Source organism: Neoarius graeffei, chromosome 25 (genome assembly GCF_027579695.1).
Source record: "Neoarius graeffei isolate fNeoGra1 chromosome 25, fNeoGra1.pri, whole genome shotgun sequence".
Classification (NCBI taxonomy): domain Eukaryota; kingdom Metazoa; phylum Chordata; class Actinopteri; order Siluriformes; family Ariidae; genus Neoarius; species Neoarius graeffei.
In genome coordinates, this window is record NC_083593.1 from 20,784,619 (window position 1) to 20,799,904 (window position 15,286).

Genomic DNA, 15,286 nt, shown 5'->3' on the forward strand with positions numbered 1-15,286 from the left:
CAGGTTTTGCTGGACAGAGAGCTAGCCGAGTAGCGGTCACATGCTTTCAAAAACAATGACGACGACGACGAACTGGATTCTGGGAAAGGTGAATCAGCCCTTGAAAATACTTGTACATTTGAGGTTCAAAATTATTTGTGTAATTTGTCTCATTTGTATTGAATATATTAATTCACTTTTTAGATTCACTATAAATAGATCATCCAGGTAACTTACAGGCAATATAAATATTTGCACAAGCAGATGAGAAGCTCTGAGGGAGAGGGGTTTGGGGCTTAGCAAAATTACAGCAGAGTACAAAAAGAAAAGTTTAGCGCCATCTTAATTTTTTATATTACACGCCACAATTTGAAGGATGACATACAGTGAAGAAATCATTGAATGGAAACTTGCATACAACAAAGAAGCAAAACAAGGTTCAGAGTGGATATGCTTGCATTCTCAGTTCTTTTGGTTTGATCAATCTCAGCTCACTAGTCCGATTTGCCAAAGGCAATGCTTCCCCACCCAGTTACCAACTGGGAAGGGTGAAGGCCAACACATGCTTCCTCCAAAGCCTGCAAAGATCCCAATTGCATCTTTTCAAGCATACTTATGCTGCATCACAGGGCAATAGAAGAACATGCTCAGGAAATCTCCCTTCTTCCCTACACAAGAGCTCACAGATGCCCAGGATTAATCAGTGTTGCTATGATTGAGCGGAGAAAGTATGCCATCCCTTCCACCAGAAAACACAGCCATTTTTACCTGCTTGATTACAAGCTATGCATAACTATTATTGATAGGACTTTTCTGCTTGGTTGTTTCACATCGAGTTGGATTATGGAGTCACTTAAAATAGTGACTCAATTTGTTTGCATTTGAAAAAAAGTTTAAATCTGTTGCACCTAGGTTTGTGTAGAACCCTACACATTTTCATACAGTTGTGTTCAAAATAATAGCAGTGTGTTTAAAAACGTGAGTAAAGCTCAAAATCCTTATAATAGTTTTTATTTCCATGCATTGGGAACAATGCACATTATATTCTACATCAAAACATGAAGAAAAATGTATCAATGTTTTAATTACTTTACAGAAAATGAAAAATGAACATTGGGCTGTTCAAAAAAATAGCAGTGTCTGCATTTTTCATTACAAACTCCAAATATTTACTGTATAAACTGAAAAAATCTTAAGGATTTAGTATTCCTGTGAATCACTAAACTAATATTTAGTTGTGTAAACACGGTTTCTGAGAACTTCTGGCACCTGTGAACAGGTATTCCAGCCCAGGATGATTTGACAACATTCCACAATTCCTCTGCATTTCTTGGTTTTGCCTCAGAAACAGCATTTTTGATGTCACCCCACAAGTTTTCTATCGAATTAAGGTCCGGGGATTGGGCTGGCCACTCCATAACTTTCATTTTGTTGGTCTTGAACCCTGATGCTGCTCGCTTACTGGTGTGTTTGGGGTCGTTGTCTTGTTGAAACACCCATTTCAAGGGCATTTCCTCTTCAGCATAAGGCAACATGACCTCAAGTATTTTGATATATGCAAACTGATCCATGATCCCTGGTATGCGATAAATGGGCCCAACACCATAGTAAGAGAAACATCCCCATATCATGATGCTTGCACCACCATGCTTCACTGTCTTCAGAGTGTACTGTGGCTTGAATTCAGTGTTTGGGGGTCGTCTGAAAAACTGTCTGCGGCTCTTGGACCCAAAAAGAACAATTTTACTTTCATCAGTCCACAAAATGTTTTTCCATTTCTCTTTAGGCCAGTCGATGTGTTCTTTGGCAAATTGTATCCTCTTCAGCACGTCTTTTTTTTAACAGTGGAACTTTGCGGGAGCTTCTTGCCGATAGATTAGCTTCACACAGGCATCTTCTAATTGTCACAATACTCACAGGTAACTTCAGACCGTCTTTGATCACCCTGGAGCTGATCATTGGCTGAGTCTTTGCCATTCTGGCTATTCTTCGATCCATTCGAATGGTAGTCTTCTGTTTTCTTCCACGTCTCTCTGGCTTTGCTGTCCATTTTAAAGCACTGGAGATCATTTTAGCTGAGCAGCCCATCATTTTCTGCACTTCTTTACAGTATACGTTTTACCTCTCCAATGTTTTAATCAAAGCACGCTGTTCTTCTGAACAATGTCTGGAACGACCCATGTTTCTCAGGTTTTCAGAGAGAAATGGATGTACAACATGTGCTGGCTTCATCCTTAAATTAGGGCCACCTGATTGACACCTGTTTTTTTCACAGAATGAATGATCTCACTAATTAAACTCCACACTGCTATTATTTTGAACACGTCCCTTTCAGTTAATTATTCGATTACACAGACTCAGGAGCATGCATATCATGAATGTTGGGTCTGTTGGTTTTCTATGACTCTACTACACCTACTGGTAAATTATTTGCCATGTAGTAATATAATTTCCACCAAAAACAGTGATTGATCTGGTTAGTCATGTTGGACTGCTATTATTTTGAACACAAGTGTATGTTCCAAACAACATTCTTAGAGGTAACACTCAATCTAAGACCCCTTTGCAGGCCTTACATTATTCACCTCTGAATAATGACTTGAATCCACTGTCTTCATGTTGAAATACTCAAAGTATAGTACGGTACATGTACCATCACAAAAGGTAGGCCTATACTCAGTCTACAACACCTAAGGGTCATAGTTATCCCTTTGCGGAACCTCTGATGAGTAAGGGTTCCAAACTAGAACCTTTAACTACACAAAACCTACTGAAGAACCCCAGTTCACCCAAATTCCTGCCCCCTGCTTGGAAAGTGCAAAAATATCCCATGTTAAATGGATATTGCTACACAGTTTAAAAGAGAAAAAAAAAAAAAAAAGCCCAACAAGTGACATTTACCTACAAAGGCAACCATGGAGGCAGGGGTGGGAAGAGGAGTGTAAGCTAAGGAAGCACTCTGTACCAGCTTTCTAAAAGTCATTGACAGAGGCATGGAACCCCCAATCTCCCACTCACTTGCCAGCTCTCCTCCCTATAATGGCAGGGAATCAGGAAGGGTTGGTGCTTCCTCCAAGATGCATGAAGGAAGCCACAGTGCAGGCACTTTTGAACATGCCATCTGCACTCTTCCACATACATGAGCTCTCAGATGCTCATGACAGGTTAGTACTCCGTCAGAGGTGCACATGAGCCAGCCCACTCCATGAGCAAAGCCAATTATAGGCTCTAGACTCCTGGCCACAGATGGTCATTCAAGTCAAATTGAGAACTTGGCAAGTCAAAACAAGTACTCTGGTCAAGACTAGGCTGACTCTTTGGAGACTAAAACAGCCAGGAGAATCTTGTCCAACTCCCAGCACTGAAGTTAGTCATGCAGAAGGCACATGGGGCTTTTCAGCATTGATTTGAGACCAGTAAATTGCATTTGGAAGAACAATTCAAATGGTTATCCCACAGAGGGGAATAGAAAAAGCCAGACAAACCTCATACTCACTGATATACCCAGCCACACGATGCTAGTGTTTTGACATCTCAATTGCTGACAGGCCAGAACCCAAACACTTAAGACAAGACAATGCTGCAGTACATTTTATTCAGGAATATAATACACAATACAAAAATTCATGGTCATCAGAATTATAAAAAGATTGTTAGAGAGACAGGTCAGACTATGTATTTGAAGCTGTAGGTGGTGTCACAGGACAGCCTCTTGCCCTTGCAGCGGCCACACAAATCCTGGCGGTGAGGACGACGAATGTCAATGTGCCTCTGCTTCTGCTCACAGCAGCAGCGTGTCCGTGCACATACCTGAGCAGAAAATAAAGTGGGACTAATAGAAAAGCTGCCGTGTGCTCATAGTGCTTGATTAGTAAGATACAGGACTTAAAAGGAGCTACAATAGATTTAATTTGGGAAACATTCAGGAGACTTGGTTGCTTGACACATTTACACTGCATTCCCCCTCACTGAGGAGATACAAGCCTACAAAGTCATGCTTACTAAAACCAGCAGTACCCAACCTGACACTGAATAGACTCCACTCTGTAGGGGTTCAGTCCAGCTTGGCACTTTCTGCAGTGTTGCTTGAAGTAAACCTGGTAGAATGTAGAGCGTTACAAGGTTACACATTTTTGAAAACAAATAAGCTAAGGCCAGAAACATACTCCATGCCAATATACAAACATTGTACTTTGCAAGACCCGTTTCACACCCCAGGTACACTCCAACATATAAAATCAAGACAGCTTATGTAAGGCAAACATGCTGCACCAAGAGTGAGTAAGGCCTTGCTATAGCACCCTTATGTACAAAGTCATTTCCCCCCCCATGGGCACGGTGGTATGCAGCAAGGTTCTCATGTGTTACAGCATTGGTTCCCAAACATGGTCCCCAAGTATCCCTTGTACTGTTCATTTTGATGTTTAGCACACAATTAACTAATCAGCCAAGCAACAGCCCTTGAGTTGAAGTGGGTGGGTTTTTTTTGGGGGGGGCCCCCCCTCACACTTCAATAAGGTGTCCAGGACTGGAGTTAAGAACCTGTTTGATTCAGGACTGGTGGTGAAGCAAGCTGTAGCTCAACTGTTATGCTACAATAATGGGTTCTACTCATTTAGGCATGCATTAAGAAGGGAGCTCCATACCCAAGAATTCCAGGACCAACACATCTGAATAACCTAAGCTTCAAAGCACTACTGATAAACCTAATGTTCTGTTTCAGCAACACAGTTCATTTAAAAAAGAATGAATCATAGATTGTTAGGTTTTGATCTGAATAAATTCAACCTCCTTCCATACAAAGTATGATCCAAGAACGTAGACCTCTGCCACCTAAGATTCTGCCTCACAGATTGATCTGGGTGCAAACAGTTACTGACAGCTGTTCAGAGATCTGTTTATTGTAGGACAAACTTGCATTCAGAAGTGTGCTGTAGCTATGGATTGGATGAAGTGACCAATGAAGCCAAGTTATCCATGGATAAATGGCTGATGAAGCATTACACGACTGGTTTAGACTACACTGTGCGAAAGACATTATGTACCATTACACCAGTCAGGACCATAGTCTTATGGAGAAGAGAAAAAAAAACAAACCCACACACTACTGGTCAACATAACCTTCATTAGCAGAAGGTGCAAGTGAAGATGAATCAAGGATTTAACCAGCCAAAACAGGACTGCCTGTACCAGTTACAAGCATGCTAAACATTCCCATCACATGCAGCAATGTTCTATACATGAACATACAAGTAGACGGTTTGCATTTGTCACAAATCTCCCATGATGCTGATTTTGTTGTGATCACCTTTGCAGGATAACATCCATGTGACTGAGGAGAGTACATTGGCAAGCTATTTTTTGCAAATATCACATTGAGTAATAGTAACAAGGTCGGGTACAGGAAGAGACTGTTCAGGGTGGATCTGCACAGCAACATTGTAGAGTATGACGACCCTGCACGGATGTGGCCACGTGTGAATTACACAGACTGAATTACCTGGTGTCAACTACTGCTTCCGAGTGACAAAGCTAGATGAGCGCATACAAAAGTTTAGCACAAGTTTACTGTAAGGATCTAGTAGGTTCCTGATGTGAGCAAAGGTTATCCAAGACAAAGTTGATGTCCAAGGCAACATTAACTGAGCTCAGCTACCTACATTTTACTGGGGCTTTGTGCTACCCATTTGTAACAATATAAATTGGAGTCACACTTACTTGCATCACATCATATACATTGTCTATGGTCACAAAATTGTAGAAATACAAAACTTACCCTTTATAAAGTGATCTGTACATACTCACATTTGTAGCCGGTCTCATGTCCAATGTATGGGTTAGATCAGGGGTCTTCAATCCCATCCACAAAGGGCCAGTGTGGCTGCAGGCTTTCATTCCAACCAAGCAGGAGCTACACCTGATTTCACTTGTTTAATCATTTCACCCTCGTCTCCAGTCAACAATCAAGTGATCCTCTAATTTGGCTGTAATGAAAGCCTGCAGCTACACTGGCCCTTTGCGGATAGGATTGAAGACCCCTGGGTTAGATCTTCCATTAACAGTGGTAAACTAAACAATCTGACTCCAGCCTTAGCAGTTGTTTGAGCAGCCAATAACTGCACAAATTTGCAGCACTTTGTATTAAGGTACTTGAGCTACATATGCATTATTCCACAAAGATGGTGGACAGCTAAATCAGAGAGGGTCATGGGACATGTCATGTGCAAACACTCATTTTAAAGGGGAACTGAAGGCAAGGGGTTTTTAACCAAAATTCTCTCATTTTATAAAATATAGGAATGCATTTGAGCCATTATAACTTGCTATAGCAGTGACAAGAGTGGTTGAAACAGTATGCTATGTAATACTAGTCCATGTCAAAGCAATGGTCATAAACAAGATTTGTTGAGACCTGTGTGAGACATTGTAGGATGGAAGTAAAAATGTACAGTGGAAATCAAAGTGACCAACATCTGCCAACACTGTCAAACCCCCCCCTTCGAATGCTGACTTAACCAAGCCAGAAGTTTTCCCTGCACCTGAAATTACTCCCTACTCACTATACAGGGCACTATATAGTAGGGACAATTTTGTAGTGTTGTCTGAAACCTTAGTGAGGATTGTGGGAAATGCGCCCAGTACAATATGTATTTATTTTGAAAACCCACCAGCTACCTGATCTGGTGGGTTTTAATTGCACAACAGTAGTGATGTAAATACCAGCATGACAGGATAAGGACTAGTCGGTCATCTTCCCAACTCTTCAGTTGGCTCAAAGTCATATGGAATAACCTCCAAGGTCACGTACACAAGGGAGGCAGATGCATGTGCAGAAGTATGCAGTTTAATAAAAAGTGCAGAATATACACAATCCAAAACTGCAGGCTAGCTCAAAAACACAGGCAAAAAGGGTCAGTCGAGGTACAAACAGTACAAAGGCTAAGCGAGGACAAGAATGAGAAACAGGCACAAGGCTTGTGAAACAGGAAATCAAGACAATGGGTAGAAAGGCTTGGTAATGCGCATCATAATACTTTGCAATGCAAATGCATCAACAGTCCTTAAACAGGCAAACAGTTCCTTAATTGAATTCTGGTGCACCTTGTTCATGGTGCGTACTGGAGTCCACTTGGCGCACACGCAGCCCAAGACGCACCTTCAGGTACACATGCCACAGCACTGACACCATCACTGATGAAGCGGTCAAATTGAAGTTAATCTAAATTGGAATGATCTGACTGCTGTGTAAACAGTTTTCAAAATGGCAGCACTGACACTTCATGTTTGAAGTCTCACAAGTCTCATGAAGATCATGCGGATAAGCGACACCTGCCATGGACCATGCAAACTACATTCAACATGGCGAAAAAGCTGAAGTGTAATATGCCAATACGAGTCAAGGTTAATAAAACCAAAAATGTAATTGGACACCACATTAAGAAATAAACCAAGTTTAAAAAAAAAAAAAAAGACTCCAGTTCCCTTTTAACAGGAAGAGGAACAATTAAAGAAACCCACACTGATTTTTCCTTTAATATCAGTACTGTTCCCCCAAACAGGATAAAAATCCAGAGAAAGTTTTCTGCAAAGGACAGTGTAGTATTGGATGAATGTGTACTGAGCAGTGAGGCCACACTGGCTGCTGGTGAGACATTAGTTCTCTCCCAGTCTCCTTTGAGTGCAGTTTAACCCTTACAGTGATCTGAAATATTCACACCCATGTATACAGAGACCCCACACTTGAACACTGGTTGTGCTTAGCCTGGGCCCACCCATCCCAAGTGTGATGCAACACGGGGGGCTGTTGCAAACTTAGTCTGGCAAGGCAAGCCATCTCCAGCTCTTCCAAGCTCCCGAAAAATCAGGAGCCAATCAACTTTGAGCATCTCCAACAGCCCTGGGTAGAGGCATGTTCAAGGCAGTGACGTAGTAGAACTGCAACTGGAAGCCATAGATTGTTTACAGAATCTATGCCGGAAGTGCTTCATTCACTAGAAACATTACAAACATGGAGCAGCGGCAAGCCTGACACAGCGGTAGATGCTGTATTGAAAGCATTCAGCGGGAAGTTTCTCTCCATTTCTGCTCGTGTTATCATCTTCCTCTTCAGCTCCTTCCTGTTACTCAAGCAGTTTGCTGCATCACATACGTCAGAAGAAAGAGTGATGTGATTGGTTTAAGCTTCGTCACAGCCTTTTCTGGCTTCGACCGGTAGCAAACAGGCATTTCAGGGAGGCAGGTCAACCACGCGCTTTGGGAAACAGTTGGGCTTAATATCTATGCCAGACCAATGCTCACAGAGCTTTGAAGTTGCGTTAGCCAGACTAGGTTGTGCTGCCATTTGAGGTGTCCCCCATAACCCGGCACAGAAAGTATGAACCGGAAGGTACATTACAATAATGTTATGTTTTCTAACTATTCAAGGGTTTCATACTTAACATCTTGTACTCACATGCATCACCATCATGCATTTGATTATCCAGTATTATATCCTGTCACATTGTATTCACATTATTTCAATCGAAATTGATCTAATGGCCCTTTTCCACTACCCTTTTTCAGCTCACTTCAGCCGGACACGGCTCGCATTTCAACTACCAAAGAACAGCACGACTCTGCTCGCTTCAGCCCTGCTTAGCCCCTAAAACTTGCACCGTTTTGGAGTAGGGCTGAAGCGAGCCAAGTGAGGCTGGGGGCATGAGCAGACACTCCCCTGTGCACTGATTGGTGAGGAGGAGTGTCCTCACATGCCCACACGCCCCGCAAGCACGCTGGGATCTGTAAACACTGTAAACCCAGAAGAATAATTACAAATTACGAGAATTTCTGAAGCCTTATGCGCCTCGCCTCATCTTGCCAGTATCTGTTGGCGTTGTCGGTGACAACAAGCCACAGCACCAAGACCAGCAACACTAACGACTCCATGTCCTCCATGTTTATTGTTTACTATCCGGGTCGTGAGACTACCGCTTAAAAGATCACTGATGTCACTGTTTGTGCCGCCTAACGACATCACATGATGTCCACCCACTTTCGCTAACTCCACCCAATGTGTCCACCCACTTCCAGCCAGCACGGTTCAGCGCAGTTGTAGTCGAAATGCAACTCCAACAGCCCCACTCAGCTCGACTCAGCACGGCACAGCCCAACTCAGCCGCGTTTGTAGTGGAAAAGCAGCATAAAAGCCCAGAACTACAATTACAGAATACACCTTTGGCAGAAATACTAAAAACATTTTTTTTCTTCTAACTATCTAAGTGACAGGACAGGTTCATCTATAAGAGGCAGGATGATTAATGCAAGTACCAATTAATAAAATGGTGTACGTGACAGATGTCTGAAACAAAAAGATTATACATTATGTAAATAAAAGGTCACAATGGTATTGCAGGACAGAACAGCATATAAAAACCCAGAAGGCTAATACAAGAATACATGACACCATGTTAAAATCAAGGGCGTAGGTTTGGTATCAACATTGGTGGGGACAAACCCCAATGCCAACCCCCAGTGGCACCAACTTCAGGTCAACATTAGAGGGTCTCAATATTTTGCTCTGTTGTGTTCCACCAAAAAGAGTATCCATCATCTCACCAAAGTCCAGACTTTGGAAATTTGAAGTTCAGAACTGTAGTAAGTCACAAATAATAAGCAATTCATTTGATTAATTGCAAATCTTGCATGTGGTTAACTCATTCTACCAATTTGCAAAATGTGTTTTACAAGCAAATAACACATTGACTGTCAGGAGGGAGTATGTTCTTTTCCCCTCATAAATGGAAGTAAAACAGAGCCTCAACACTGCGTTCCATTAGGCTGGCAGGGGGAGTTGGCTCTCTTCGGTGGGATCTTTAGTTTTAGAATGCTAGTTTAAGCTGATGTGATTGAACCAACTGTAAAACAGGACGAGGGCTCTAGAACTGACATGTTGAAAAGTTACAATTTTACTTGGCAACAGAATGTATCTGAATTCTGATTGGTTATATTATTGCCCTACTGTTGTCTTCTTGAGCCCAGAGGAGAGGGAGAGACAGGGTTCTACAGAGAAAAGTTTAGCCACAGCTTTCAAGTGAACCCCCTTGAAAACCAATCAGTTCAGCATTTGCATGTACTCTGACATTTTTAAAAGAGGTGGGAGTAACCAAAAATTTCTGATGAAGGCGGAGGCTGTTATGCTATGTGAAAATGTTTTATTTGATTGAAAAGGTGCCTGGGCCATGCACAATGTTCACATCAGGTTGTTCACATGTGTTATGTTACATGAACTTGGTCAAGGCTCTGCAGGTCTTAACTGAAGCACTTCAAATTAAGAGTTAGTGTTGCGCTAAAGTTTGTAGGCACTTCACGCAAGACTAGGTGCAATATTGGCACAATTTGATTGCATTCTCTCTAGCCACTTTATCCTGTTCTACAGGGTCACAGGCAAGCTGGAGCCTATCCCAGCTGACTACAGGCGAAAGGCAGGGTACACCCTGGACAAGTTGCCAGGTCATCACAGGCCTGACACAACCATTCACACCTACGGTCAATTTAGAGTCACCAGTTAACCTAACCTGCATGTCTTTGGACTGTGGGGGGAAACCGGAGCACCCAGAAGAAACCCTCGCTGGCCACAGGGCTCAAACCCAGACCTTCTTGCTGTGAGGCAACAGCACTAACCACTACCACCACCATGCCACCTAGGCACAATTTGATATGTATAGGTAATTGTATGGGGCAGAGTAAAATTACAGATTAATTTCATGAGTGATTTCAAAGTTCTGAAAATTGCCCGAGTCAAAGCAATGAGAGCAATTTCAAAACTTTGAAATCACTCATGAAATTAATCTAATTTTACTCCACCCCATACAATTACTTGTTTATAACATAGGACCAAATTCATACTTCAGAAGCCATTCACATTCTCTGAACCAATCAGGGCACAAGACTATCTTGCACGTTTGAATCAGTTTCTAAAGCATTCCTTGTTTTCACAAATCTCTTGCTTTTCCCCCCTCAAGGACTGAGATTCTTGAAAAGTAACAGCTTTCAGGATTGATCCCGGATATTTCTCGTCTCAGATGCCAATCCAATGCCGCCTACATTACTTTAAGAGAGTCTGGTTCATAGTCCCCCTCCCCCATTTTCTTTCCTCACTTCTGCATAAAACTGCAATAGCACCTTGTCTAACTCTCAGCATTCGTATGCCACTAGAGAGTTGCTTGTCTTGCTGCAGCCCATTTCTTGAACATGGAAAGCCAAAAACTTTTGGTATTTTCATTTTCGCTTGCAGCTTTCAATTGGTTTATCATTTCTTCATCAAATATAGCAAAATACAGCATTGCTGAGTCAGCCATTTTGTTGACAATTTGCTCATTTTGTAACTAACCAAGCAACGAACTAGCCAATAGCATTTCAGAAATACAGCCCTGTTGTGTGCGCGTGCGTGGGGGGGTGCGCGCAAGTCCTTTAAAATGTGCAATACCTCTTCTGTTGCCCCTCCCCCCTCATCTTATTCTTTTTTATATTTGTATATGCAAATACCCAATTTAAATTATCTAGAAGTTTCTCCATTTCTATTTTCTTTATCCTGTAGTGATGCTACTGGAATTTTAATTCCCCTGAGGGAACCCACCCAAAGGGATCAACAAAAGTTCTCATCTAATCTTGACTGACCAATCAGAATTGAGTAATTTGGCCCTGTGCATTATAAGATTTAATAAATGCCTGCAACCTTAATGAACACCAGTTAGTATCAAGTCGGATTGTTATTTACATGCCACACACTTATTCGTATGTTGTTTTTACACACTGAAAATGAACTGTTAACTGATTCATTTTACAAGCTAATCTAACATTACGTTCCTCAAGAACAGTTTGCTAGCTAGCAGCCGGTCACTGCACTGCAACTGCACTTGCTAGTTGACATGGTAGCCAAACTGCTTGCCGTTTTCACAACCACGCCCCCAGAGCTAATATTCATGAGCAAATTTTGCATGGAGTTTCACCCAGTGGAAACCTACAGTAACCATTTGTGTACAGGGCACTGGGTGATTTTTCTTCAATCAGAAATATTGATAGGGATATGGGTCCATCTCAGAAACTGGTCTCATTTGGGACACTATGGTCAAAAAAATTAATTCAAATCACTTTTTTTTGCATTTACCCAACACTGCTTCTTTTGTCATGTTTAAGAATAAAGATAGGATCTTGCTTTATCTGACCTCCACTGTGGAAGTTTTTTTTTTAATTACAATTCAAATGCTTTTGTAAAGTTGCTTTACATACAAGATAACTACATGAATTAAAGCCCCTCCTAACAGACAAGTGAAAATATTGAATAAGATTCTCCTTTTGATTGCTTGGGTTAAAAATGCCAAGTTATGATTGAATTGATTATTTACTTAAATATGAATGATGCATTTTGGGTATTTGATATGGCGAAATGGGACAATAGGACACAATGGAGAGAAAAAAAGTCAAGAACACACTGGAAAGATGACGATAACGCCAGTGGTAAAAGAACAGCGACTGTACCGGCTGAAGGTTGCACGGGTCTCTGCTGCGGTGTGCGAGCAACGGGACATCACTACCGCACCGGACGCAGCGCGAGGCGGGGGCAGGGCAAAATGACTGGCCGTAGATTCTATCAAAAGTTCGATCCAAATTGACCGCGGTTGCAAAATATCAGCCAAAAATACGCAAACACTACGAAATATGAAAGCAAGATGAAAAAACAAACATTCTATTGCCTTATACTGCAAGACAAACAATAAAACTGTCGAAACTCACCTTTTCAGTGAAAGTCCGAACAGATCACTCGTGTAACAGAAAGACCGCAAATGGAAGCACGATCAACTTCTAACTGTTGGAGAGGAAAATTCCATTCTACACATGCAAATTGTTAATGTGTGTCCTTCCCTGCACACAACGGTAAAAAATAGACCACGACTCATTTTATAGCTCAGAAATTCATACAAGACCAGCTACCATCGTAACATTCTGTAAGAAAACATTTGATACCTAACTTCCAGCTTTCTTTTTAAAAAACAAAATTGCAGATTTATAACAATTTTTATATGGCATAGGGATTTTAAGTTGCTACTTTTGGTGAGGTGGTGACCTTGACCCTGAGACTTAACGATCGTATTGGTTTTGGGTCTGTGGAAAATGGAGTTACAGCGGTGATCAAATATTCTGCATGATGTTTTATTACGGTTATTCTGTGAGCGCACAAATCCTTGTGTATAAAGTTACAACTTAATACAATTAGTGATGTGTAGAATTTTCAGTGGACTACAACCTTTAAGGGAATGCGATGTAGTCAACCATTTATCATCATGTCCCAGATCAAGCCGCCATTTTTCCACAAATCTGCAGAATTCACCAAAATTCTTAATATTCACATCAAATATTTGTTTCTGTATTTATCATTTTATTTCAAATTAAAACCAACATCACCATTCAAAACCGTATAGTTTATTGACAGTATATTTAACGGGGTACCCCCACAGAACCCAATTTCTGAGACAGACCCAGATAGCAGCCGCCATTTGATAATAAGGACGCCCAGACCCAATTCTACGCCTATGATTAAAATACGTGGCGGTACTGTTCTGTTCCGGGTTATGCGAGTTGAGGAGGAATATGTTTCCGGTTTAGCAGCCAGTTAGCATGTTCTGCTGCTACCTTGCAAGTTCCAGAGATGCACCAGACGTATGCGCTTTCCCAGCGAATGTTGCACTTGCTGCAGTGGTAGTAGCCATATTTCTGCTCCAGAAACTAGAAAGAGGACAGAGAGTCTTAAAGCATTCTTACGGAGCTCATAAAATCCCAAAAAGGTGATTCTTCGTACTTTAGAAGGCATTAAAATATAAAATAAAACACTTCAACCAACCTGAAAGTTAAACCTTGCGGGCGCGCGACTCTGAAGCTCGTTCCCCTGTGCATTCTCGGTCTCGCGCGTCTCTACTTCCGCTGCGCAGTTTTCTTCTTCGCCGCTGCCCAGCTTCACATCCTTACTGTCCGGCTCATCAGCATGGGCTGGCATGGAGAAAAACCTGCGGTCAAACACGGGCGAGTAGATCGCCACGGGCCGGGAGAAGCGCACATTGTTCACCGGGGTGCTGGGAAGCTCGAGTCCCAGCGGACTGCTGGTTTCCGGAGAATCCCGCTTCTCCTCGCGATAGAACAGCGTCTTGGGTCCGAGAGAGCACTGGACCGCGGCGCTGACTTTCGGATTCACCTGAACCCCGCACTCTTTAGTGTTGGCTTTACGCAGGCGGGGGGTTAAATTTGGGTTCACCTGAGACAAAATAGCTTTTAACTGAGCGCGTTTGTAGAGTTCAAAATAATCAGGAATCTCAGGCACGACACCAAAGCTGCCCTTTCTGCTCCAGGGCTGGGGTTTGAATTTCGTGTTCCCATGGTAAAGAGGGAAATAGCCCGGATAGCCGCCGAAGTTATATGCAGAAAGGGTTAAGGCTTCCATCGGGATAGATGTGTACAGGACAGCATGGCTACGGCTGTGTATTTATTCCTGAGGCTGATCTGGCCTGTGACAGTGATGAGCTGATGAGGAGATTGGCAGCAGGTGCGAGGCGCCTAATGAGGCCGCGTTATAACATGGGCTCAATTCCAAATGTCTCCCTGTTGAATTTATAGTGCACTTCATAGGGTATATAAGCCATTATTTTATACCTCAGTGTCACAGGGAGTGAGTGTCATTTTGTTTTATCCAGCTACAGGACTGATTGTGGAATGAGTGAGACAGCAGGCCAGTCCAAGCCCACTGTGTTTCGTTTCGTTTCGTCTCGTCTCATCTCATCTCATTATCTCTAGCCGCTTTATCCTGTTCTACAGGGTCGCAGGCAAGCTGGAGCCTATCCCAGCTGACTACGGGCAAAAGGCGGGGTACAGGGCTGACACATAGACACAGACAACCATTCACACTCACATTCACACCTACGGTCAATTTAGAGTCACTAGTTAACCTAACCTGCATGTCTTTGGACTGTGGGGGAAACCGGAGCACCCGGAGGAAACCCACGCGGACACGGGGAGAACATGCAAACTCCACACAGAAAGGCCCTCGCCGGCCACAGGGCTCGAACCCGGACCTTCTTGCTGTGAGGCGACAGCGCTAACCACTACACCGCCGTGCCGCCCTTAACACTACTTGTGTAAGTCTTTTAAAATGATATGAGCGATATGGTTTGTATCATGAAGAGATTAAAACTGAGAAAGCAATCTTTTGTACCAAATCAAAAAAGAAAGAAAGAAATCACAACTTTTATTCATCACACACTTGTGAAATTTCCTCTCTGCA

At 42.5% G+C, this 15,286-nt stretch overlaps 1 protein-coding gene across 1 annotated transcript; it reads right to left on the reverse strand.

Moving 5' to 3' along the window:
• Positions 1-3,564: 3,564 nt before the first annotated feature.
• Positions 3,565-14,557, reverse strand: zar1l (zygote arrest 1-like). Its single transcript, XM_060909719.1, has 4 exons — positions 13,856-14,557; positions 13,648-13,740; positions 4,002-4,076; positions 3,565-3,789 (listed from the first exon to the last, which is right to left on the reverse strand). Exons 1-4 carry the CDS (start codon positions 14,447-14,449, stop codon positions 3,646-3,648), a joined length of 906 nt encoding a protein of 301 aa, XP_060765702.1. The 5' UTR covers positions 14,450-14,557; the 3' UTR covers positions 3,565-3,645.
• Between the last annotated feature and the right edge of the window lie 729 nt (positions 14,558-15,286).

What these genes read in the sequence shown, in the direction of transcription:
- zar1l (XM_060909719.1), bottom strand. Translation starts at nt 14,449, where the DNA reads ATGGAAGCCTTAACCCTTTCTGCATATAACTTCGGCGGCTATCCGGGC. An exon ending in GCATCTCTGGAACTTGCAAG is followed by an intron (nt 4,077 to 13,647) that starts GTAGCAGCAGAA and finishes ACATTCTACCAG; the next exon opens with GTTTACTTCAAGCAACACTG. An exon ending in TGGAGTCTATTCAGTGTCAG is followed by an intron (nt 3,790 to 4,001) that starts GTTGGGTACTGC and finishes TTTTCTGCTCAG; the next exon opens with GTATGTGCACGGACACGCTG.